The sequence below is a fragment of the Lissotriton helveticus genome, chromosome 3_1 (genome assembly GCF_964261635.1).
Source record: "Lissotriton helveticus chromosome 3_1, aLisHel1.1, whole genome shotgun sequence".
Lineage (NCBI taxonomy): Eukaryota > Metazoa > Chordata > Amphibia > Caudata > Salamandridae > Lissotriton > Lissotriton helveticus.
Genome location: NC_136061.1, coordinates 1,268,664,413 through 1,268,690,592, shown reverse-complemented (window position 1 = coordinate 1,268,690,592; position 26,180 = coordinate 1,268,664,413). Strand labels below are relative to the sequence as shown.

Sequence of the window (26,180 nt, the reverse complement as noted above, 5' to 3'; positions counted from 1 at the left end):
ACCCTCAGCTGCCTGGGACTTAAATTTCTACGTTGCACTGATATAGAGACTCTGTTGTTGATGGTAACATAGTGTTTCTTTGTATCCAGTCAAACATACACTGATCCAGTCATATACGTTACATGGCAGCATTCATCTAGCAAGAAATTTGTAACAAAAAAAAGAGATGGGGAGGGTCGAAGACATTTGAAGAGGAAAGCAAACACTTATTGTGTGTCCTCCCCAAAACACGTATACCTTTAGTTTCACAGCCTGGAAGGCCTACTGTGCCTGGTATAGGTAGACCGACAGAACTTATTTCTGAATAGCTGGTTAGTATTTTGGTTCCATGTGCTTCAGCACTCTCTTCTTTCTTTTGTTTAAGACAAATGAGATGTGATACAAACATGGAGGATTTACCCTTTAAAGAGGCTCTTACCATCTTTTACCATCTCTGGTGTGCCTGGGTTTGCTTCCCGAGAAGCACAGACAATATTGTCCTCAACCAAAACCTTCATCATACTGTGGTCCAAATTAGATGCTTTCATCCAAACAAAACCCACTTTGTGAATCACCTTGTCTCTCCTTGTCTTGGCTCTTGTCTATTCCCCCCTCCGAACCTCCCCCTTCAAACTTTCTATCCAGTTCCACTGCCTCCCCTCTTGTACTTCTCTCTCAGCCCCTCTTCTGTCCTCTCTCCTCTTCTTCTCGTTTCCCTTCCTCAACGAGAAGTACATTTCCTCCCATCCACAGGATCGAGTCAACGGCCCAACTACCCTATCAGACCATTATATCGATCTTATGGCTCTTACCACACGAACGGTAGGAATATTTCTCTCTTATGGCGGACAGAAACTTGATAAGTGAAAGTATTGTGATGTCCTTTACTTCTCGCCTTTCCTATTAATTTTATTTACTGTATGTATTATTTTATTGAAATGCCTAACAAAATGTATAAACATAAAAAAAGAGGATGGCTTCTAGTGTCTGTTGAAATATGTTCTTTAGATACATCTATATATCATGATGAGTGTAACCAGTCATTAAAATACTCCTTAATCGCGCAGTCTCACATTAATCAAATATTAAGAATGCTGACTGACTAGATTTATTCTAGACAACTGGAAGGTAGGGAAATGACAACAAAGCCGCAATGTATCTCTTGTTGGTGGCCACCTCAGAGGCTATGCCAGCGACAGTGTTAAGCAAAGTACCTCGTAGAGGGGAGCCTTCAGAGGATCCACATCGCAGTCTGCATACCAGGCGACAAATCTACTATACCTTCTAGAGTAGACCACCTTGGTGGCGGGAATACAAGCTGAAAGAATCACATCCACTATCTCAGCCACAGCTAGAAGGAGCTCAGGGAACTTCACTCGATCTCCAGGCATGCAGGTGGAGTCTCTAGGTTGAGGTGACAAACCACCCCTTGTGATTGGTAGAGCAGATCCACCCCGAGAGTACAGTAAAATGAAGGCACATGGAGAGGCGCAGAGGGTCTTCATACGACACACTTCACAGCCAGTGCAGTGCAATTAAGATGACTTGGGCTTGGTTCTGGCGAATCTTCCTCAGAAACGAAGGATTCAAAGGTATGGGAGGAAATGTGGAAGTAGAATGTTCCACCTCAATCAAAACATGTCCACCAGGGTCCTCTGCCAGGGTATAAGGTAGGGCTCAGATTCCAGACAATGGGCACTGCTGGAAGTGGCAAATAGATCCCCTTGTGAGGTGGCCCACAGGCCAAAGATATGCCGTACCATCCCTGGAAGGAGATGTCACTTGTGGTCAGCAAGACAGTGCACACTGATGCTGTTGACCTTGGTGTTTGGAGATCCAGCTATATGGCTGGCTACTAGCCATATCCCAAGCTGGTGCACCCAACCACAGAGCCTCAACGCCTCTGCACAAAGCAAGTGAGAACCAACTCCCCCCTGTCTCTTGATGTACTACTTTGCAGTTGTACTGTCCATCATGGTCTGGAGAGACTGACTGGAAAGAAAGGGAATCAAGGCCTTGAGTGCCAGCCAAACTGTCCTCAGTTCAAGCAATTTAATGTGCAGAAAATGGTATAATGGAGGCCTGAGGTTTTTATCTTGTTTCTCAAATAAGCATTACAAACCACAGCCGGCATTAATGAAAAACTCAAGTCCAACAGAAGGGATGCCGTTGCCTGTCGATGATGCAGCATCTGCCACAAGCTGGCTTTTAGGGAGCCAGTCATCTAGATTTGGGAATACAGAGATCCTCTACCTCCTGATCCAAGCACACCCAACACCATCACTTCGGTGAAGACACCCGGTGCCAATATCAGTCCAAAGGGGAGGACTGAGAACTAGTAGTAAGTAGATCCCACTGGTCATGTATGCCTGAAGGATCGGTATGTGGAAATACATGTGCTGAAAGTCAAGGGACACCATTGAGTCTTCGGTTTCCAGAAAAAGAAAAACCTGAGTCCGGGACACCATCTTGAATTTTTCTTTTGCAGATAAAGTTCAAGAGTCTCATGTTTCTACTGTGGAACAAATGCCATTGCAGCTTTTCTCACCAGAGTTGCCACCTCCTAATGCAGTACTTGAACTCTTCTGACTGAAGGACTGTGGGAGAGGGATGTGGGGAGTAGTCTACTGGATGGGCAAGACATCCCCCTGTTCTGCAAGCTAAAGGACTCATTGGTTCGATGTTATGGCATTCCAAGCCTGTACAAAGGAGGATATCTGTCTTCCAATGGGCCCCAAATGCTCTTTAAATGGGAACCTAAAGCAGATTTCTATGTGGGTCGGGGATGATGAGGAGGAGGTGGGGTACTGGGTCTCACCGCCTCTACATTTAACTCTGCTTCCGTACTGTCAGAAAAACTTTGGTTGGGAAGGTTGCGAGGGCTGGCTTTGGTGGAAGAAGAAGACTTGAGAAGCTTCAAAACTGCAGAAATTGATGGTAGTCTCTAGCCAGAGATAGAAGGCCCAATGATTGGGCTTTTGCTTTCTTCACATTGAGTCTTTCTAGACCAGCATCAGCTTTATCCCCGAAGAGCCGTGCTCCATCGATGGCATGTCCATTAACATTGCATGGACGCCATCTGAACCAGGTATGCCCATGTAGTATTATAGAGGAGGGAGTCAAGCTCAGAATAATCTTTCTAGCGGAGTTCTGTTCATCACAAACCGGCTCTAGAAAATAATCATTTGGGTGGTCTGGTAAATTTGTCACGGCCATTCCGGCCATATCCCACAAAGTAGGAGTATAACTCCCTACCTTAAGGGTGCATAGCGCCAACTGCCCACTGCTTTCAGTTTATTTGATTGTTTGATTGGGAGAGTACCAGGATATTATCTTGTGCAGGAAGAAACTTTCACCACTAGACTTTCTGGACATACCACCAAGAACGGTGGGACTCTGGTTGTCAGTCCAGCAAATCTGACAAACGGTTTACTGCTGGGGCTGGTGTGTGCTTCTTTCAGGCAGTTTTTACTGGGACCATGAGACCCTCATTAAAAGCAGCAAGGGTTCTGACACTGAAAACGAAGGTAGCAGAACCTCTAAGAAGGCTGAATCTGGCCTCTAAAGTGTGAAAAAGGAGCTCTGTATATCAACAGCCTTTTTGAGTACTGCATGAAAAGAAGTCGTCTCTGGGAGGGATGGGGGGCGGGGTTAGAGGGAGGAACTGTCCAGAGGAACTCATCATTTCTACCTCTGGGAAAGTATTCAACCCACTTGCATTTTGAGGTGCTAAACAGTCTGAGAGGCTAGAACGGTCCAGAGGAACACTCCATTTCTATCTCCAAGAAAGTATCTAGCCCACTTGCATTTTGAGGAGCTAAATAGTCTGTTATGTCCAAGGAGGGGAGTGGCAGCAAGCTGACTGCCTCATTGCTGTCATCTGTGTCATGCTGAATAACATCTGAATTGGATATGAGCTGGGGGCGAAGAGGTCATATGCCAATAGTGTTCCATCGCTACGCCCTATAACTATCCTCCTTCTTATACCTTTCCTTTTCCACTATACACTAGGTCTCTCTTCTTAATCTCTGCCAGACAGCTTTGAGATTGTATACTAGCTGCTCTGTGGGTAGCACCTTGGAGGCAGTGCTAGAATCTGTGCCAGTGGGAGGACAAGCAAGAGTCACAGAGCCAAAATGGCTAAAGATAGAGTTGGAAGCATTTCACATATAACAGACATAATGTATGGCCCCGGTGGACGACCTACTTTGGGAACTCAAACGGAGTCCTAAAAGGTCCCATGGGGAGGAAGAAAGTCAGATCAGCTCCCGGCACTGGAAATTCCAGATAGGCCAGAGGCATACCGTATATGGCGACGGCAGTGGATGATCTAGTAAAGGTCCTGGGAGTTGCACCAGCATCCATGCCACTGCCATTACAGGCTCCTCAGGAAGAGTGATATCCATCAATTCTGGCTCCAAGGACCACTCTGCAGGGGGTGGGACAAGTTGAGGTGATTTACCTATCAAGCGGCAGTAGCATTTTAGTTAGTCGTCTCCATGCCTCCTCTTTTTCAAGTTTGACCAACATTGGGTCTGATACAGCCCATTAAAAGGCAGGCTCTGTGCTCTTTTATGGCCCTGGGAGAGCTACTGATGCGAGAGGCCTCACTTCACCTCGAGTCGTACCTCGACAAGGGCCACAGGAATACGGTGTAGGGGGTCTGAAAGAGACATCTGCCCATTGCAGTCTTATTCAAGTTATTTTCTGGCCAAGAGACAATACATTTATAAATAAACTTCCAAATCCAAGCTCTCACCGTTAACTGTGAAGTCTGCCCCACAGGGCTCAATTTTTTTCCTTGTGATATTAAGCTTTTAGATGGAGCCCTCTGTGTTCCTACTAGACGAAGAAGACACAGACATTCAACTGCATCTCATGGTTTAATAGAAGAACTTCCATGCAGCATTTAAAAGTGGATGTATAGGGTGTACTTTTAGTTTAATAAAACAAATCAATGAGTGAAGGGTGTTATACCAGGTTAACTGTAACATCAATTATTTCCTTAATCAATTCAGTAAATAGGCTTTTCACTCACTCACTGCACCACTGTCAAGTCCCAGGGTTTCCTTCTTGATAAGTGCCTCACCATTAAACAACTTGTAAAAAGAATAATCCACTGTCACCACATTAAAAGCATTCTTTGACACTGCTGTTAGCGTGATCAGCAGTCTACACAAGTTATTCAAATTCAGTCTCAAAAAACATCACTGGCTCTCTGTTCCCTTGAGCATCGGAATCACCCACAATGCAAAATTGACATCAACAAGGCAGATAACCGAAAAACGTCTTCATTGGCCACTCTAGCATCAAGTAGAACAACAACCAGATGGTGCTGAAGATTATTAAGGTGAAAAGAGAACACAAAAGGCTGGCCTGCTCATTCCTTGACCTCAACCACTGGAACGACCCTCGCCAACCTTCACCGGAGATTCGCCTGCTCATGACCTCAACCACTGAAATGATCCCCGCCCACCTTCACCGGAGATTCGCCTACACACTTTTTAAGTGAGCTTTATCAAAGAAATCAAGATTCATCTTCTTTTCTCCTCCCCTTGGTGTGCTATCGCCCCTGCCCCACACTTCCTCTGTCTGCAATCAACCCACCCTTATCCTGTTTTAAATCTGTTGATTGCCTGCACTGTTGATGCTTGCCGATGACCATGAACCTGTAATGCAAAACCACAACCTATGTGTGAACGAGACAAACACTGCACAAAAAGTTTTTCTGTACATTTTCAGGTGCAGTTTTAACTTACCCTGTAACAAAACGTTTCTGTCTTGTTGGCACTTCAAATGACACTACAACGACGTCACGGTGAAAGTGTCCTCAGGGTGCGGGTCTAGCACTGGACCTAAAAAACTGTTCTTCAGGTTTGGTGCAGACAGGACTGGATGCCCTGGAGGGGGGAAGCTAGGGTACCGGTAATTCTCCTGCAGCTGTAGCATTGAGTCTCTGGATACCGGGGACATGTTCAAGTCATTCATCAAGGGGCAAGGGTAACCTCCTCTGTGGTGAACCCTTGCGAGTTCAAGGGACTCCTTGTCTGACTTTGGGGCAGTGGGACTGGGCATGTGGGGATTGAGACAGGAGGAAATGTCATTTCTCATGAAGTCTATTAGCATTCCTGCCCCGGCTTTAGCATCATAAGGTGGACTCCTTGCAGTGGAGTTCTGGGAATACCAGAAGTTTGCATTTTTACAGCTTGAAGAGTCATAGCGGGGTTGGGGCATGGACAAGTCCCGACAGGCAGTTAAATGAGACATAGGGGGTCCTTGCATGCCATGCTTGAGAGGGTCACATGCAGTCAGCTTCCGTACATCATTAGGCCGTAGATCATCTTTGAAGGCCATAGTAGGTGAACAGTTAGGGGAGAAGGCTTTCTGCAGTGCTTGGTCAAAAGCGGCCTGTGCCTGTGCCTGCTGGCTAGATACAGCAAGCTGATGATGAGGCAGGGATTGGAAATGTTTACTTTCCAAGTCTGCATGTCCAATACTGGGAGAGTCACAGTGGAAACCTTGCCCAAATGTTCCATCGGAAGGAGTCGAAGGGTTCATGGAGTAAGGTCCCACAAAGTCACAAGGGTCTCTTTCACTCACCCCAAAAGCTCGGGACTGGGAGGGCAAAGGGGACATACTGCTGTCCCCACTGTAATAGTCTAACCCAAGTTCTGTGCTTTCGTGAAACAAAGGATGAATTGGTTGTGGCTTGGGCACAAATTTAGATTTTGCACCTCTTTCCTTCTTGTTAGCAGAGCATGCTCCCCTGGCTCCGCGAGGCTGTCTCGGGCCCATGTTCCGTTTGGAAGGGAAACCAGGAGCTGGGGATACGTTTGGGGGAAAATTCAAATGGGCAGGGTCAAACATATCAACTTTCTTTCGCCTTCCTCTTCCTGGTTTTGAACTGTTCTGGAAAAGCACACTCTGGTTCCAATTGTATCCAGGGCCAGAGGAAGCTTCATTCCAGTCCATCATAAGCTTCTCCAAGCTGGAAAGGCTGGACTGGCCCTCGCTGGAAGAAGCCTCACTGTTGGCCCTCCGATACCCTCCTCCAGGCTGATTGAACTGGGTGCTATCCGAAGAGGACTCGGAGAAGTTCTCAGAGGCGGTAGTCTGCTTGGCTTTTTGAGGGGTGTAGTTGGAGATATCCAGGATGACATTCGGCTCTGTGATGTGGCAATCAAATGCTGGGTTATATAGCTGGCCAAAACCATCAGCGTTCCACTCCATGTTGCTATAGTTTTGTCTCAAATTCCAGTGGTTTGAGTTGGGGAGCTGGCGGCAGTTTTCAGTAGCAGGTGGAAAAGCTGCGGTGGTGTTCTTTTGGGCCATGTAGCCTGCAGGCGAGACTGCACTGGAGCGGCTGTCACATCTCAGTGGTGCATGTGTTGTGTTTGAGAACTGTGCTGGCTCTGAGTTGTTGAAGTAGTTGGTCTTGCTTATGGGCAAAGGGGGAACGGTTGTCTGCTGTCCATAGACACCACTGTGAGCACTGCCTGGCGAAGAGGGCAAACTGTTGCCACCGCTGAAAGGAAAACTACAATCCTTGTTAGTGGAACAATCTTGAGTGACATACTGTTTATTCTGCTGAAATATACTTGCCGCAGACAGGGTTTGCCCTGTTCCATACCCACTGTATTGTGCAAAACTGTTTGGAGTATGGTGGGTTGTTGGTGATCTTGAAACTGAAGATGGAGGTACTAGTTTCTGAAAAACCTCAGAATTACGGCACTCCGATGTGATTTGGGACAGGTTGCCCCCATAGCTTACTGTCCTGCTGTGGCTGAAAGGCTGTCGACTCTGCAAAGCCACTTGAAAGGGGGCCTCAGTGCTAGCAGGGCTGGCCTTTGCACCTCTACTGGGGAACGATGGCACGCTCCTAGGGCTCGGGGTGGCACTTGGGGCAGTGTATGTGCTTGATTTTCGAGCCTCTGCCCGCTGTGATGAAAGAGCTGCATCGACCAGATCGGAGGAGTCATCGGAATCGAGCAAAGACCGGAAATAGCCAGTAAAGAGACTGTGCCTGTCTTGGCTACTTTCAGTTTGTGATGAATGGCTTCCTCCTGCGTAATAACCAGTCCTGTTGGGAGAGCCACAGTCAAGCAATGAAGAAGAAAAGGCTCTGGATTCATTGCCTTGGTAGCTGCAGTTTCTAAGTGTCTGGTTCTGGGGGTTCGTTTGATGAGAATGCCACTGACCTGCAATGTCCCCAGCCCATTCTAGGAGACCATCCTCAAAGTTCTGTTCTGCATCCTCCTCTGGGAAAAGGACACCGTTCTTGCGAGACCGTCTCTTGCGTTTGGGCTTTCCCATTGGGTCTGGCTCCGCTTTCTTGCGCTTTCGTTGATGCAAAGGGTCAGTCTGAACCTTTGTCTTCTTCTTTCCAATTCCTTCAAAAAAGTCGCTAAACGAACACCTCCTGGGCTCTAAAGGGTGCCCCCCACCACGTCCTCCGAATCCTGCTACTCTTCCACCTCTTCGACGGAACCCCTGTACTTTGTGCAAGAACTGAGATATGCTATGGGTATCAGGGGCTTGGTGCACAGACTCTGGTATGGTGGGTGTCCAGCACCGGGGTGGTGAGCTCTTGCTTGCACACTGGCTTTGTCGATTGAGAAATGCCAACTTAGCCAAGGCATCAGAATACTCCACTTTGCTGTCATTGGTGTCTGCTGCATAGGAGGGTTGAGGAGAGGCGAGTTTCTGCTTCCGCTTCCTTCGCTTCTTTAAATCTGGTTGTGGTGGTGGAGGGGTTGGCGTCACCTCCTTGGGCTTGCCTGGAGCGACAACCAGGTTTTTAGGAGGGCGGCCTCGTCTGCGTTTTAAAATAATGGGCAATTCTCCAGGTGGGAACACTACAACTACATTGCGCCCATTATTCTTCATCTTCAGAAGTGGTGTTGGTTCGACGTTGGATTGGGCATTTACATCTTTACCATCCACATTTAGATTGCTGCTCAGGGATGAGACTTTGTATGTTGTTTTATTTCTTCTACCCAAGGAAACCGGGATCTTAGCCATTCGCACCACCATTTTTCTAACACCCCGGCACTTGGACTTCTTTGGCTGATCTTCAGCCTCCTCCTTTGGAATCTCAATAACACACTGAGATGCTTGCATTTCCATAAAGGCTGGCATCCTGCCTTGGGATGTTAGCACCTCTGCCTGTTCTAAGGCATGAAGATCCACATCCTCCAACCCTACCCCCATTCTTTTTGCCCTCCCTGGCTTTCTCCGACGGCAAATCTTTGGTTTATCAGTCTTCCGTGCAACATACTTTTGACTGTTCTTGGGAGGACGTCCTAATCTGGGCTTTATCCGAACAGGGAAAATATCTGACGATAGAATACCCCCAATAGAAAACCTGCTGGAATTTAATTGAGTGTCTGCTACATGGGGCTCTAGTGACTGTGAGGCTAATATCTGTGGATCCAAATTGAGCATATGCAGATCTGGGGACTGAGGATTTATCATTTGGGAATCCAGTTCAAGTAATCGTGGATCTGGTGACGGAGGGCCAAGCATCTGTGAATCTAGTTCAAGCATTTGAGGGTCTGTTGAAGGGGGCTCTAACATTTGGGGGTCCATGGATGGGGGTCCTAACATCTGTGGATAAGGAGACCCCAGCATCTGGGGGTCCAAAGAAGCAGACATCATTTGAGGATCAGGTGAGAGAGATTCCAACATTTGTGGATCCATTGATGGGGATCCCAGCATCTGTGGATCCATTGATGGGGAACCTAGCATCTGAGGATCCATTGATGGGGAACCCAGCATCTGAGAATCTTGTGATGGGGACCCCAGCATCTGGGGATCTGGTGATGGGGGCTCTAGCATCTGGGATTCTGGTGATGGAGACCCTAACATTTGGGTATCTGGTGATGGGGATCCTAACATTGGGGAATCTGGAGATGGGGAACCCAACATATTGGAATCTGGAGAAGATTCCACAATTGGAGATTCTGGGGAGCGGGATGCAGGCATCTGGAGATCTGGTGAGCGTAACTGAGGTTCCAGAGACTCTGCCATTTGGGGATCTGGAGACCCTACAATATGGGAATCTGGAGACCCTATCATACGGGAATCTGGGGACTCGGCCATCTGGGTCTCTGGCGATTCGGCAATCTGGGTATCTGGCGATCCTGCCATTTGAGTATCTGGCGATCCTGCCATCTGTGAACAGGGTGATGGCGGGTCTAGTCTCTGGAAACATGGTGAGCCTAGCCTCTCAGAACCTGGCGATGGCGAGTCTAGCCTCTCCAAACTTGGTGCTGGTGAGCCTATTCTCTGAGAGCCTGGTGATGGTAAACCTTGCTTCTGAAAACCTGGCGATGGCGAGGCTTGCCTCTGGGAACCCGGTGATGGTAAGCCTAGATTTTGGGACCCTGGTGATGGTAAGTCTTGATTCTGGGAACCTGGAGATGGTGAGCCTAGCCTTTGGGAAACTGGGGATGGTGATCCACCTCCCAGGGAATCTGGAGATGGTGAGCTAACTCCATGGGAATCAGGCAGGGGTGAGCTTAGCTCCTGGAATTCTGGTGACGGACAGCTTAGCCCTTGAGAATATAGAGACTGAGAGACTAGCCTTTGGGAGCCCGGCGATGGCAAGTCTAGCAACTGACAGTTTTGTGATGGTGAGCATGAACCATGGGAATCTGGAGATCGAGAATCTGGCCTTTGGGAGCCTGGTGGTTTAGAGCCTACCATTTGGACATTAGGCACAAGTGTGCATATGTTTGAGGTGTCTAATAATGGGGAGCCTGGTTTCAGATAATCTGGTGACTGTGAATTTAGCCTCTGGGAATCAGAGTACACCAAGTCTGACTTTTGGGTATCCAGAAATGGTGAGCCCTGCATCTGATAATCTGGTAAAGCAGAGTCTGGCATTTGTGAATCTGATGGCGTTGAGCTCATTCTGTTTAGCTCCTGTAACAGAGGTAACTGGGATTCTGATAAATGGGGCTGTGCAACCTTAGAGCTTACAGAAGTGGAAAATGAAGTCTGGAATTTTTGTGATGATGGCTCTTGCAGTGGGAAACTGGGGAACTGTGGCTCTTGAAGATTGGTATCTGATGCATCTGACATGGGCAATGTCTGGGGCTGCAGCGATTGGGGAAGATGCGCAACTGGGGATTCTGTTGAGTCCTGTGCTAGATGTTGCAATTCTGCTGAATGGGGTGCTAGCCGATCGGACTCCAGCATCTGAAAATCTGGGAGCTGTTTTTCTACCACTTGAGGATCTAGTACCAAGGGCCGTAACCTATGGGTATCTTCCGATGCTAGATCTAGCATCTCATGGTCGTCACACTGCATTTCTGCGAATGAGGTATCAGGGCCCTGATTCTGGGATTGCACTAGGTCAGGGCTTAGTGACCGGGGACTTGATGACTGTGAATCCGGGGACTGGGAATCCAACATCTGCTGATTTAGAGACTGAGGATCATTATCTAGCGTTTGAGGTTCCAGCCATGCCAAGGCTGCCAACTCCCTCAGGACATATGACCCTGCAGATTCCAGGGAGTCCATAGGATCAAGGTCTAAGTTTCCTTTATACTTTTCCTCACACAATTCTGCATTAGGATCTTGCCAGTCCCCCTTCTCAGAGCTTTCCTGATCCTCATTTTCAGCAGCATACGGTGCTTCAAGCACTGGATCAAAAGTCTCAGATTTGGTGCTATTGTGTGCACTAATTTTCTCCTCAGGCCTTCGGATTCTGTTGGCGAGTGTAAGCGATGAGTAGAAGCTGTACTGCAACCCTTGATCTGTGTGGTTCTCCATAGTACCCTCCTCTTTCTTGCCCAATGATGCATTGTGTTTCAGAGGCAGGTAGTTGCAATCCAACTGGACACCGCTGTTCTTCAAGTGATCAGAGAGCCGGTTCAGGTCCTTCATAATGTCTATCAGCTGAACCACAGGGTAGAGGTTGATCCGGTCACTGCCACACTGGCTCTTCAGTAGCTGAACAAGGTTAGCCACATTACATTTTCCAGGAGCCAGCTTAGCCTTGCAAAACGCTGGGCGCATCCTGCCACACTTGGCTCCATTATCTGTCAGTGCTCCCAAGATCGAGGGCTCACTTACGCAGTAGTGGCTCTTCAAAATTATTTTTTCCTCCTTGCCCGTGCTTTGGACATGTGACACATGACATGCATCAGCAGGATCTGCATGCAGCAAAGAATCTGCCGAATTTCCCTGGCTGAGAGGACACGGACCTTCTGGAAAGTTCCCAGCACTGCAAGTCAAGGCCTTCTCTGGACACAGAGGCGGGTTTTCGGATCCCACATGAAAGCACCTGGGTTCCTTGTACTCTAATTGGCTGCATACGGCATTATCGTCTTGCATAAGGCTCCGAGGCTTCACACGGCGTCTGATGACCTTGTCTACGTGAAGTTTAGTGGAGCAGTTGCTGAGCTGGGGTTCTGTAAAGCCAAGAGGGGTGCCTGAAATTTGAAGAGAAAGTAGAAATCAGTAAAATCTCCACAGGAAGCAATTCAAAAGTTAACATGGAAAATTAAGTGCATTGCTTTACTGCACTAACTTCTGGCAAAGTCAGTTAAGGTAATTTCATCACACAAAGAGCAAGGAGTCTACTGGCTTTTAAAATAATGGCTCCTTCCTCAAACTATCACAAGCAATGCAATTTAATGAATAGGTGGGGCAGCAGTGGAATAACATCTTCGTTCTACAGGTTACAAATCAATTCTGGACCAGATCTGCTACAAATATCGTTCACTACAATGAAATGATACTTTCCAATAGCTTGAGTGTACAAGATGGTCCAATTCACAGGGGAAAAAGTGTCCACTGCACCAATTCTCAATAGTGTTTGAACCATCATCGTTTGCCTGCATGCAGTCTACATTTGCAGTCTCCAGATCAGGGTTTTTTTGCTGCTTCCTTTAAAAAATCTACCTTTGCTGCTTGCCAATTAAGTTTTATGACTGCTACTTCACAAGCAGGACTATATTTGCTTCTTCACAAGCAGGTTGTCATTATCTGCCTTCTGATCCGGCTCTACATACCCTTAACCAGGAATGTGTTAACCCCCCACCCAAAAAGCAGGGTCTTTGTCTGCCGCCCTTCTTAAGAAGGGTTTATGTCTGTTGCCCCAAAGTGTCTACTTTTACCACCTCATTTAATCAACAGGGTCCACCTCACGTGGAATGTAGTGTGTATCCTGATGTTGGTGGAATACACACTATGTGTTAAAATACCCCTCACACACCAAAAGGGCCAAGGGCCCTTGGTGTCATGCTTCATCATTGGGGTCTTCCCGCCCCGCTGCGGGACGGGGCAGTGCTGACACTAGCGACTACGCAGGAGCACCTTTTAATGTGGGTGCTATGTGAATGAAATGAAGTGAGTGTCAGTAGGGTCAGGGGTGATATAAGTAAGTGATGTTAAAAAATACCTGGCCTAGTGGTAGAAAAAATTATTTAATAGACACTGGCTGGTATTATTAAAAAAGTGATGCGGAGAGATGAAGCTGGTTAATGTGCTTGCTCTCCTGTGCGGATCAACATGTTTCGGGGCGCCATGCCCCTTCATCAGGACCAGGGTCAGATCCCCCTGTCACTCACTAATGTCTTACCACAATAAGGAAAAAAATAAATAAAGGTGTATGTACAGAAAAAAGTGAAGAACAGTTTGGTATCAATGTGTATAGATATAATTTATATTTATACAGATCCTAGCTCTATCAGAATTTCTGATGTTGTAAGCTTAGGACAACAGGAGTCAGTGCCCCATGAGCCAGGGGTCAAGGTCCTCCTTCGTCCGTGGTTTCCGTGGTTGTGACCACGGAAGCCACGGACGAAGGAGGAAGCACAGACTTGCTGGGGGTTGATTGGACCTTCAAATACCTTTTGTCCTGACCTGGCTCATGGGGCACCGACTCCTATTGTCCTAAGCTTACAACATCAGAAATTCTGATAGAGCTAGGATCTGTATAAATATAAATTATATCTATACACATTGATACCAAACTATTCTTCACTTTTTTTCTGTACATACACCTTTATTTTTTTTTTCCTTATTGTGGTAAGACATTAGTGAGTGACAGGGGGATCTGACCCTGGTCCTGACGAAGGGGCATGGCGCCCCGAAACATGTTGACCCGCACAGGAGAACAAGCACATTAACCAGCTTCATCTCTCCGCATCACTTTTTTAATAATACCAGCCAGTGTCTATTAAATAATTTTTTCTACCACTAGGCCAGGTATTTTTTAACATCACTTACTTATATCACCCCTGACCCTACTGACACTCACTTCATTTCATTCACATAGCACCCACATTAAAAGGTGCCCCTGCGTAGTCGCAGCACTGCCCCGTCCCGCAGCGGGGCGGAAAGACCCCAATGATGAAGCATGACACCAAGGGCCCTTTTGGGGTGTGAGGGGTATTTTAACACATAGTGTGTATTCCACCAACATCAGGATACACACTACATTCCACGTGAGGTGGACCCTGTTGATTAAATGTACTTTCAAGAGAGGAGGATGTGCCCACCTCGGTGCCGTTGAGCACCACCTCTTCACTCCCCCCCATTGATATTCTTTACTTTTACCACCTCGCCTTATCCCCCAAAAACAGGTGTTGGTTTGCTGCCCCGCAAGTAGGGTCTACATCTGCTGCCAACCAAGCGCAGTCAACGTTTGTTGCCCACGAAAAATGGCCTACATCTAATGCCCACACTCCTGTTATCAGGAGCTACATGTGCCGCTCCAAAAGGATAATCTATGTTTCATTACCCAAAACGGTGTACATTTGCTGTTCCCAAGCAGTGTCTACATTTGCTGCTGCTCAAACAGTTATTGTTTGCTGGAAAGTTCATAGTTGCGGCTCAACCGGTAAGGTGAAGGAGCATCCCCCCACTGCTCTTAGAGAAGTGAAAAGGGGGAAAAAAAATAAACGATAATAACAAGGTTATTATTGTTTTATTTTTGGTTGCCTCGGGGAGTTGGGGCAGGGCTGTTGGCTCAGGGTGGAAGGAGGAGTGGACTGTGCACACTAAGTGCGCATGACTGCTTGGCCGGCCGTTTTGACCGGCCAAGCAGTCATGCTCACTTTGCATATTCCCTGCATATTTCCCACCAGGCTGTAATTGACAGACTGGTGGGGAATATGCACAGGCTCCCGGTCCCGGTCTGAGCGCCAATCCACGGTGCTCAGACCAATCACAACTTTGCATTGCAACGTAGTGATTGGCTCAGGAGAGCCTGTGTGCCTGGGTGCTTCATGCAGCTTCTTCCGGACTGGAGTCAGGAACAGCAGGGAAACGGAGAAGAGAGCCATCAGTCGGAAAAGATATATTTGCTAAAATACATTTTCAACCACCCCACCCCGGGCCTCCACCCTCTTTCCCTATCAGCCGCCACTGGATGTACAGTTGAACACTTTCAGAAACCAGATTATATTTAGCAGTTCTGCTTACAAATATGTTGACTCGGGTGTATCAGGACAGGCAGTGCAGGAGGCTAGATGAGGGACAGAGGCATCCTGAACTGGTTTGTTAGGGGATGGAGATGGAGTCAAGAGAGGTGGATTCAATTTGTCCACAGGTGGTGCTGTACACGAATGCAGTGGGGTGAAGACCATGGGAAGGAATTGGGTGCAGAAATCAGGAAGCCAGACAGTGACAGCAGAACCTTGTTAAGGTCTGTGCTACTTTTGTCCTGTAGCACAACCTTGCAAGTCCTACAATTTATCAGCATACAAGACACTGTCTTCCAGGATTACTTTGACAGTCTTTTGACATAAATCCACATGGGGGAGCTTTCCCTGTTACAACAAAAATATTTCTACTGTGCTTTTAATCATTCAAAAAGCATTTGTCACCGCACAATGCCTCTACATTTCACACCAGTGCCTTCAATATGCACACTAAAAAAAACATACCACTAGGCCGTGTGTTACTGATGAACTCACCTTGTTCTATTGTGTCCCGCGCACCATGCTTCATTTCTCTGTGGAGAGAAAAAGACAAATTCAGAAGGCCAGTTATTTTAGAAACCTTCCAGAACCCAATTATGTGCTCAAAGAATATTCCTACAAGTCCCCACTCACTCGTATCGGAAAGGTTGGAACCAACGAGTGCATGTATGAACATTCTCTGCAGGGAAGATTTGCTCTCTGGGTAACCTCAGTCAACTACAACCTTCTCTCCCGGCACACATGCTTGTCACTCCGACCACCTCACAGACATGCCATGCAAACAAATTATACACTCTTCCACTCAATGTCAGAACACACAACACCTGCTACAAGGCATGGCAACTTCATATTCAAACTAACAAAATACAAAAGGAACTGAAAACAAGCATTTACAATGCAATAGGTCTCGCAGCATTAAAGTTTGAGTTATTGGCATTGTGTATGACAATGCGGTGCATAACATTTTTAGCAAACTTTGAATTGGTGAGCAGTGAGTGTGTGCAACAGTATGCTGTTTTTGAAAGCAGTGTGGTAGAGAGTTCAGGAATTTGGGTGACCTGAGCAATGTGGATGATGCACCTCACGCACGGGGCTGACTCAGTTATTATTCACACAGCTTTGATGATGCACTTCACGCACGGGCTCACAGCTGTTATTATTCACACAGCTCTGATGATGCACCTTAGGCACGTGCTCACAGCTGTTATTATTCACACAGCTCTGATGATGCACCTCACGCACGGGGCTGACGCAGTTATCACACAGTTCTGATGCACCTTAGGCACGGGCTCACAGCTGTTATTATTCACACAGCTCTGATGATGCACCTCCGGCACGGGCTCACAGCTATTATTCACACAGCTCTGATGATGCACCTCACGCACGGAGCTGACGCAGTTATTATTCACACAGCTCTGATGATGCACCTTAGGCACGGGCTCACAGCTATTATTCACACAGCTCTGATGATGCACCTCACGCACGAGGCTGACGCACTTATTATTTACACAGCTATGATGCACCTTAGGCACGGGCTCACAGCTGTTATTATTCACACAGCTCTGATGATGCAACTTAGGCACGGGCTCACAGCTGTTATTATTCACACAGCTCTGATGATGCACCTCACGCACGGGGCTGACGCAGTTATTATTTACACAGCTCTGATGCACCTTAGGCGCGGGCTCACAGCTGTTATTATTCACACAGCTCTGATTATGCAACTCAAGCACGGGGCTGACGCAGTTATTATTTACACAGCTCTGATGCACCTTAGGCACGGGCTCACAGCTGTTATTATTCACACAGCTCTGATGATGCACCTTAGGCACGGGCTCACAGCTGTTACGGTGCTTCCTTCTTTTTACTGGGGGCAACCTGGCTGGATAAATGCAGTGAAGTTTCTCAATGTAAAGACTTTGCTGCCTCGGCTGCACGTTTAAGTCTAAGCTCGGGACTAAGCTCGGGAGAGGATCCATGCAGTACAGGCTGGACGCCGCTTCACTCTCACGGGCTCTCTTCCACCTATTGCCCCGCAGCAGGAGCCCTCGGGAAGCATCACACGGGTCGTGAGGAGACTTCAGCCCACAAAGTACAAAGTGTTCAGCAGTCGGAAAAAGATGTCCCCCTATCAGGCTGTTCTGGGGCCAAACCAGTAATAACGATAAACACCTTTGGGTAAAGTTCGCGCTATACAAATTCGCATTACATAAATAACAATAACAAAAAAACGATCGCCATTGTAAAAAAAAGGTAAAACCCATACCAGATATGCGACCCCAGGGCGAGAGAACGGAATGAGCAGAAGCAGGAATCGACGTGCGCGTGCAGTGCCGAAACCTGCCGTGGGGCGGGACTTCCGTTTCTGCTGGAAGCCCGGGGAGTGCCCGGCCAGAGAAGCAGTGGTGATGCGGGGCTCTCATGCCCGAGGGAGAGCCCCGCGGTGGCGGCTGAAGTCCGGAGTGGGGTGAGTGGGGCTTAGTTGAAGTGGGGGGTGGCGGCAGGGGAGGGGGGGGGTGTCTCTGTGCGCTGGTGTGTGTGTGCGCATGCTCTTGTGTGTGTGCGGCGGGGAAGGTGTGTCTCTGTGCGCTCGTGTGTATGCATGCGTGTATGTGCGCTAGTGTGTGTGCGTATGTGTATGTCTCTGCGTGTGTGCAAAGAAAATGAAAGCTGGCAACACTGTCGCTCGAACTGCACACTCCCAGAGCCATCTGGACAGCAGTAAAAACGAAACTTAAACAAAGTGAATGAACTGTCTCTCTAAGCACGCATTGGAAGGTAACCATAAGCTGCTCAATGGAACGCGCGTTCGCGTGTGCGTGGCCCGCTCAATTCTGGCTCTTTCACATGCGCGTGGCCAGTCTTGTCTCCTGGAAAGCAGAGTCGCTAACAAAAGGTCTCTGGCGAGACCGCGCTTCGCGCAGTTAACGCCACGAGACCTAAAAAAGCAGTGGACTGTCGAATTTGATCATTTAAAACAAGAGACCACAAAGAACTTTGGTAAGCAGATAATATCAAAAACACAAGACAGCACACAACTGCAAGAGAAAGGACTGACAAAAAAGAACATCAAATTAATTCACAATGAAAAATGAATAGGCTTCGATGCCACATATGTAAATCTGGAGAAAAATATTCCCAAATAGGGATACAGTCACCTTCAGGTCATAGACGCACTTCTATTCTCAGCCTAGGGGCACCATACCTCCTTGAGGTTGCACAGGAAGCTGGTTCTCGATGCTTGCAACAAAAGCTGCATGCTCTTCGTCATCAAGAATGTGCATGCAAGCTACAGCAAATCATGCAGCTAATTGCACTCTTGGGTTAGAATTCTCAATGTTTCCTGACAAAACGTTTATCAGGTATGTTGTGACTGATGGCATAAGGGTTGAGGAGAGAGTATTGGGAATAAGACAAAAATAGAATAAGTAGTGACTGTCCAACAAGCCGAGCCTTTTTTTATGTAGGTGCTACAGCTCAAGATCAAGCAGATGAAGTGGGGTCAGTGTGAAGCTACAAGTACGGCACGCTAACCTAGATTTCAGTACCCTCACAATTAGATGAATACAGAGGAAGGAACAGTTGAACTTCCCTGACCAGCATCCTGAGACCGTTCACATTTATTTATTGTTTTATACAGCGCAAACTTGACCCAAATCAGGTATCAGAGCGCTTTACATAGCACCAATTGCATTACATGAGGACACATTCATTCTTTGTTAGGCTTGGGGAGATTAAGTGATTTGCCCAGAATCACAGAATGTTCAGCGTCATTGCCAAGACTCGAACCCAGTTCCCCTGATTCGAGGTCGACCTCCCTAGCTGTTAGGCCAACTCCTCTCCAACATTAGAGCCGGGGACCTCTATCAAAAAGTTCCAGGATTTCTATTCAAGTAGGACACAAGAGGTCTTACTTTCGATGAACATGAGCCTCACAGATAAATTCACTGACTTATGGGACAGAGTGAGAGGAAAAGGTGAGTGAGTGAGAGGAAAAGGTGAGTGAGTGAGTGGAAAAGGTGAGTGAGTGAGTGGAAAAGGTGAGTGAGTGAGATGAAAAGGTGAGTGAGTGAGAGGAAAAGGTGAGTGAGTGAGAGGAAAAGGTGAGTGAGTGAGTGGAAAAGGTGAGTGAGTGAGAGGAAAAGGTGAGTGAGTGAGTGGAAAAGGTGAGTGAGTGAGAGGAAAAGGTGAGTGAGTGAGAGGAAAAGGTGAGTGAGTGAGAGGAAAAGGTGAGTGAGTGAGAGGAAAAGGTGAGTGAGTGAGAGGAAAAGGTGAGTGAGTGAGTGGAAAAGGTGAGTGAGTGAGTGGAAAAGGTGAGTGAGTGAGTGGAAAAGGTGAGTGAGTGAGAGGAAAAGGTGAGTGAGTGAGAGGAAAAGGTGAGTGAGTGAGAGGAAAAGGTGAGTGAGTGAGAGGAAAAGGTGAGTGAGTGAGAGGAAAAGGTGAGTGAGTGAGAGGAAAAGGTGAGTGAGTGGAAAAGGTGAGTGAGTGAGTGGAAAAGGTGAGTGAGTGAGAGGAAAAGGTGAGTGAGTGAGTGGAAAAGGTGAGTGAGTGAGAGGAAAAGGTGAGTGAGTGAGTGGAAAAGGTGAGTGAGTGAGAGGAAAAGGTGAGTGAGTGAGAGGAAAAGGTGAGTGAGTGAGTGGAAAAGGTGAGTGAGTGAGAGGAAAAGGTGAGTGAGTGAGAGGAAAAGGTGAGTGAGTGAGAGGAAAAGGTGAGTGAGTGGAAAAGGTGAGTGAGTGAGAGGAAAAGGTGAGTGAGTGAGAGGAAAAGGTGAGTGAGTGAGAGGAAAAGGTGAGTGAGGGAGAGGAAAAGGTGAGTGAGTGAGAGGAAAAGGTGAGTGAGTGAGAGGAAAAGGTGAGTGAGTGAGAGGAAAAGGTGAGTGAGTGAGAGGAAAAGGTGAGTGAGTGAGTGGAAAAGGTGAGTGAGTGAGAGGAAAAGGTGAGTGAGTGAGAGGAAAAGGTGAGTGAGAGGAAAAGGTGAGTGAGTGAGAGGAAAAGTGTGAGTGAGTGAGAGGAAAAGGTGAGTGAGAGGAAAAGTGTGAGTGAGTGAGAGGAAAAGTGTGAGTGAGTGAGAGGAAAAGTGTGAGTGAGTGAGAGGAAAAGAGTGAGTGAGTGAGTGAGTGAGTGAGTGAGTGAGTGAGTGAGTGAGTGAGCGAGCGAGCGAGCGTGTGTGTGTGTGTGTGTGTGTGTGTTGAGACTGTCCACCCTTGGGTTGGATACTGCAGCAAAGTAGGACTTCAACATTAGAACCTCCTAACAAATGATTGACGCCCTCATCTCATTGTGAGGAGCCAGAAAAATCGAAACAGAGTAGCAGGTGTTTCAGTGTGAAGCAAGTCCACTTTGAATTTAACCACAGGTACGAAGCCTTTGAAGGCAAAGAAAAAGATTTTCAGGTTCAACAGGTATCGGATATCTGCTCCATAAAATCGTTATGGGAAGATCCCAGAGTGCCACAAATCTGAAGACTAAACAACACAGCCTCACCCAGAGCCTATCATCTTGGAAGGTGGAAGAAGCTGCCCACCAACAAACTGGGAGCATGTATGCACTATCTCAAGGAAAGGACTAGTAACTGATCCTTTAGCTTCACCAGTTCATGTCTGTATGCAATATAAAATAGCAACTCACTCCACTGCACGACACACGAGGCTGAAAAGCCTCTGGAATGAGCAGGTTGTCAATTACCCCTACTTGAGCAACTTCTCCAGTCTAGTTGACAGCATTAAAACTATCTGGGGGGGAGAGAAGTGTAAGTACTCTGGACAGACATGGCCTTACACAATGAGTCCTTTCAGAAAGAAGCAGAGAGGATTTTGGAAAGTTCAATGTTAGCTCCACACCACATAGGAGCCAAACAATTAAGGTCCTGCTGATCTGGAAACTACCCATGTAGGGTGTTATCATACAGTATTTCCGATAAAGTTATCAATGCAAGTTCTGAAAGCGCAGAGAAGCACCACCAGGATCATTGAGCTGTATTGAGGATCTTAATACCCTCAATCTCTAACCTCAGCTCCCAAGTTGGAGAAAATGAAAGAATAGGACGTCTGACTGGCAATCCACCAAAATTCCAGTGAAAGCTTGAAGCTAGAGCAACTTAAGCTCCTACCCCCATTTGGGTGGCAGCAATGTCCTGATTCCACGACCTGTTGTCATGTCAGATGCAGGTGGGACAAATGAAAAGCCTTTCGTTAAGTTGTATGCTGCTGGAAAGGACTACGTCCAGACAAGTAGCAGCATAGTACTGCTGCGCCGCCTTCCCCAGAGAGGAAAAAATGGAGGGACGTGCTGCAACATAAGGCAGGGCATTCAAAGTAATAAACTAGAACAGTCATTGAGCTGCTGAGCGATTATAAACTTGAAAATAGGGTGCTTGGATTGCGATATGGTGCACATCATGGAGCTAGGGGGATTTTGTAAACAAAGATTCCCCTCTTCTGGCGTAATGTCAAATGTCAAGAGTCACCAAGTGCACTTCGAAATGGCAGACAAATGGTTTTGGAATAGGTACCCAAGACTCCAGAATACAAGTGCAATGAGGACATTTAGAGGTGTCTATGCTATGACTAATCTGCTACTCATAGCGAACTCATGCCCTCTTGTACCACACCTAATGTAAAAAAAGCAAAAAAAAGCCAACAAATCTTTACTGGCCAATATCCAGTGGTCAGTTCTTATGAAAACTGATGAAAGACCCACCTTCAGCCCAATACAGACATTTATCAAAACAAACAGTTTTATTTCAGACTGACAACTGCATGGTATGCTGCTTGAGTCACTGAAGATGCACTGATAGCCACATGGGCCAACATCAAAGCTACGTTGGACTTAAACGGAGCTGGAGACTTCTGTTACTAAATTTCTCCCCTGCCTTTGAATCTGTACATCACTCTAGATTGTTAGAACAACTTTGAAACATGAGAGAACAGGGTACAGTCCTGCACTGGATTGCCTCCTTCCCAACTAATGGAATCCTCGTTGTATATTTTCCTTTCTCCTCCTCTGCACCATCCAATCCACGACTGATGTCCCTTAAGGAAACATTGTATCTCTTCTCTTCAATGTGTACCTCTCCTCCTCAATGTGTACCTCTCCTCCTCAATATGTACCTCAGCCCCCAGGGTGTAGTTCTGACCTCATCTTCTCCAACGAACAAAACTACTGCAACTGCACAGAGGACATGCACATCATTCTAAAGCTCTTGTGCCATTGGCTAATTCCTCCAAATGAGTGACTACTGGGTGCTCACTAAACACCATGAAAATCAAACTACTCACAAGTAAAAAAAAAAATTTAAAAAACTTTCGCTGTTCCATTCTTTAGACACAAGAACAAGATCCAACATCAATCCCTTCTGTACAAGTGAGGAACCTGCAGGTGAATATGGACTCTAATTCCTCCCATGCAGTACATGTACACCAAGTAAGGTTAGGTACTTTCGACATTATCTAATCTTGGAAATGCCCCTTACCTATACTTCCTTCAAAGAGTACATGCCACTGCTGCTTTAGTGCCTTCACAGGTGAGACCAGCCTTACCTCCACTGCAGCCTACAGAGGATACAGAACACAACTGCTGGACAACTCCATAAGCTACATAATCAGGCTTGTATCTCACACGACATGCCATTTTGACCCTAACTGACAGTGGCTAGACGTATCAGCTCTAAGAGAATGTTTCTAACCTATCAAGTCATCTAATCCACAGCAATATAGTCTAGTTAAGACCCACCATTGATAACATATTGCCTTCTTTTCTCTCAAATGCCAGCTCTGCAACTCTTGACTTTCAAGTATCATAATAATTGACAACCACCTCAATTGTCGGCTATTTATCCTCTTAGAAAAATAGTAGGCTAGCCACCCATGGTGCAGTTGCATAGGGTTATCAACCTTCTCTGCAGCATCTCATACTTATGCCCATGCCAGTTACTAGTTCGGCAGTGGCAACAGCACATTCCTGATCCTCACACACCACACCTTACACTTCCCGGACAGGCCAAACTGCAAGCACACCCTCTCAACCATACAATCTTGAGAGACCAATTTATGAGGCAAGGCTGACTAAATTATAGAGCAAGACAAAGTGAAATTATGGGGCGTTAACACAGCACATTTTAGAACAGTATTACTGCATTATTTTGTACTTTTTAGACATGTTAACACTGTCCGGGCAAAGGTTTCAACACATTAGTAACATTTTTTTTTTTTTTTAATATTTCTTATTATTAAACAAGAAACAATGAAACAAACATAACAATTGCATTGGGAATACATTGGCATTATCACTGCGGTGCTCGGAGCAGAGGACGTCTCGCAAACAGGATATAAAACAGAATAGTAAAAATGTGGAATCAAGGGGGATCCAGAGTGTCCAAAGCAGTTCGCCTGGCTGGGGGAACACAAATATCTCCCCGGTACACATTCCACGGCCCCCATATCTTTATCCACTTCTCAGGGCAGCCCCTCGCGACATACACAGCACGCTCTCTGAACATACACCAGTCCAAGTCTTGGGCCCACTTGGCGCGTTGCGGCGGTTGAGTGGCTCCCCATAGTTGTGCTATATTGCGCTTGGCAACCATACATGCCAGCGTAACCCATTGCTTTAAATAGTGATTAAAATCCGTGGGTTCCCAAACATTTAAGAGACATCTGCGCGCCTCCAATCTCACCTCACAACCCAGGACATCTCGCAGAGTCTCATGTATGGCGCGCCAATAGGTTCGAACTCTATCACAGTGCCATAGTATGTGCAGAAAGGTCGCAACATCTCCACAGCCTCTCTTGCATTCCCCATTTGTACTCCATCCCATTCTCACCAGCCCCGGACCAGTAACATAAGACCTATGTAGAATCTTCAATTGCACCAGACGCAACCTCATCTGTATCGCTACCACCTTGGGGGAAGACACAGCCTCAACCCAGTCCTCATCATCCAACTCTAATCCATCAGCTACCCACGCCTCCCTGATAGACCTCAGTGGGTCTTCCATGTGATTGATCAACTTTCGGTAAATCAAGGAGGAAAACAAGTTACTTACCTGTAACTTTGGTTCCCCAGTATTGGTAACTTTCATAGATTCCCATGCTTTGTATCATTCACCGTCGTCGGAATGGGAGCCTCGGTAGTATCACAAATATAGAAACAAAAGAGAAACATAGGCCTAGGCCTCATCTCATTTTGTATCCTATCACCCTCTTTTTGTAAAAGAGACCAAACTTTTGCCAGGACCAATCAGAGTAGCCTCACCCCATAGAACCTTCCTGAGAGAGCTCAGAGCCTCAGATTTTCGTAGCCGTTGTGCAAACAGCCACTATCTCTTGCAAAAGACTGAGCTTTCCCAGGGGAGGAGGGTGGGCGAATGGGAATCTATGAAAGTTACCAATACTGGGGAACCAAAGTTACAGGTAAGTAACTTGTTTTCTTGCCCCAGTATTGGAACTTTCATAGATTCCCATGCTTTGTATCAGAGTAGCTAGCAGTAAATCACCAAGACACATTTTGTAGATACATGGCATCACATAACCATATTAGCAATACTTATAGCATAGCAAAACAATAAACAAAATGTGCTCACCAGGATGGAGGGATTGTAGGGAAAGCTCACCTCTAAATGAAAAAGATTCAGCAGAACTGCTTGACCAACAGCCGCGTCGACTCGTCCTGCAGACTCTAGGCAGTAGTGTTTCGTGAAGGTATGAGTACTGCTCCACGTTGCTGCCCTGCATATGTCCTTAATGGCGACTCCAGAGAAGAGAGCCACAGACGATGCCACAGACCTTGTGGAATGTGCACGGACTTTTCTGTCCAGTGGCTTGCCCGCCTCCTGATGGCAGAATTGAATCGCACTGGAGATCCAGCGGGAAATGCCACTCTTAGCCAAAGGAAACCCCTTTCGTGGTGCGCTGTACAACACAAACAACTGGGATGATTTCCGAAAGAGTCGTGTGCGCTCTAAGTAGTATTTCAAGCATCTCTGAACGTCCAAAGAATGTAATGTGCGTTCCGCAGGCGTAGAAGGGCACGGAAAGAAGGACTTTAAAATCAAAGGTTCATTCAAGTGGAACTCGGACGGCACCTTCGGAATAAACTTTGGATTTGTGCGAAGAATAAGAACATCCTGTTTGAATTGAAGGAATGGATGCACTATGGAGAGGGCTTGAAGCTCACTAACTCTTCTCGCTGATGTCAGAGCTAAGAGGAGGGCAAGTTTCCAAGACAGGAACTTCAAGTCCGCCTTGTGCACAGGCTCAAACGGAGCTTTCATGAGTTGAGCCAGGACAAGATTGAGCTGCCAAACTGGTGGAGGAGGTCGAACTGGAGGATACATCCGGAACAAGCCTTTTAAGAATTGTTTAACAATCCTAGAGGACCATAAGGAAGGGCCTGAAGAACTACGCCGAAACCTTGATATGGCTGCAAGATGTACCTTCACAGACGAATGCGCCAACCCAGACTTAGCCAATGATAGTATATATGGCAATAGTTGATGAGGCAGAGACTTGTAAGGATGGAGACCTTGTCTTTGACACCATAGGCAGAACCTCTTCCATTTTGCCTTGTAAGTTTTATTAGTGCTCGGTGCTCGAGCCTGTGACAAAACTGCTCTACATTCCTGGGAGAGATTCAGATGACGGAACTCTCTGTGTTCAGGAGCCACGCTGTCAAGTGTAGCGATTTCGGATCCGGATGGTAAACCTGTCCCTGATTCCTTGACAACAGGGACGGAATTGGTTGTAAGCGCATTGGAGGAGCCTGGGAG

At 46.9% G+C, this 26,180-nt stretch overlaps 1 protein-coding gene across 2 annotated transcripts in view; it reads right to left on the bottom strand.

The window, feature by feature from the left end:
* Positions 1-26,180, bottom strand: part of AHDC1 (AT-hook DNA binding motif containing 1) — a 363,715-nt gene that overhangs the window by 57,217 nt on the left and 280,318 nt on the right. For both annotated transcript variants that reach the window (XM_078681930.1, XM_078681931.1), the window contains exons 3-4: positions 15,912-15,949; positions 5,739-12,419 (exon numbers count right to left, since the gene is read on the bottom strand). In XM_078681930.1, coding sequence (XP_078538056.1) covers positions 5,782-12,419; positions 15,912-15,949 — 6,676 coding nt within the window. In that variant the 3' untranslated portion in view covers positions 5,739-5,781. The remainder of the gene's footprint in view (positions 1-5,738; positions 12,420-15,911; positions 15,950-26,180) is intronic.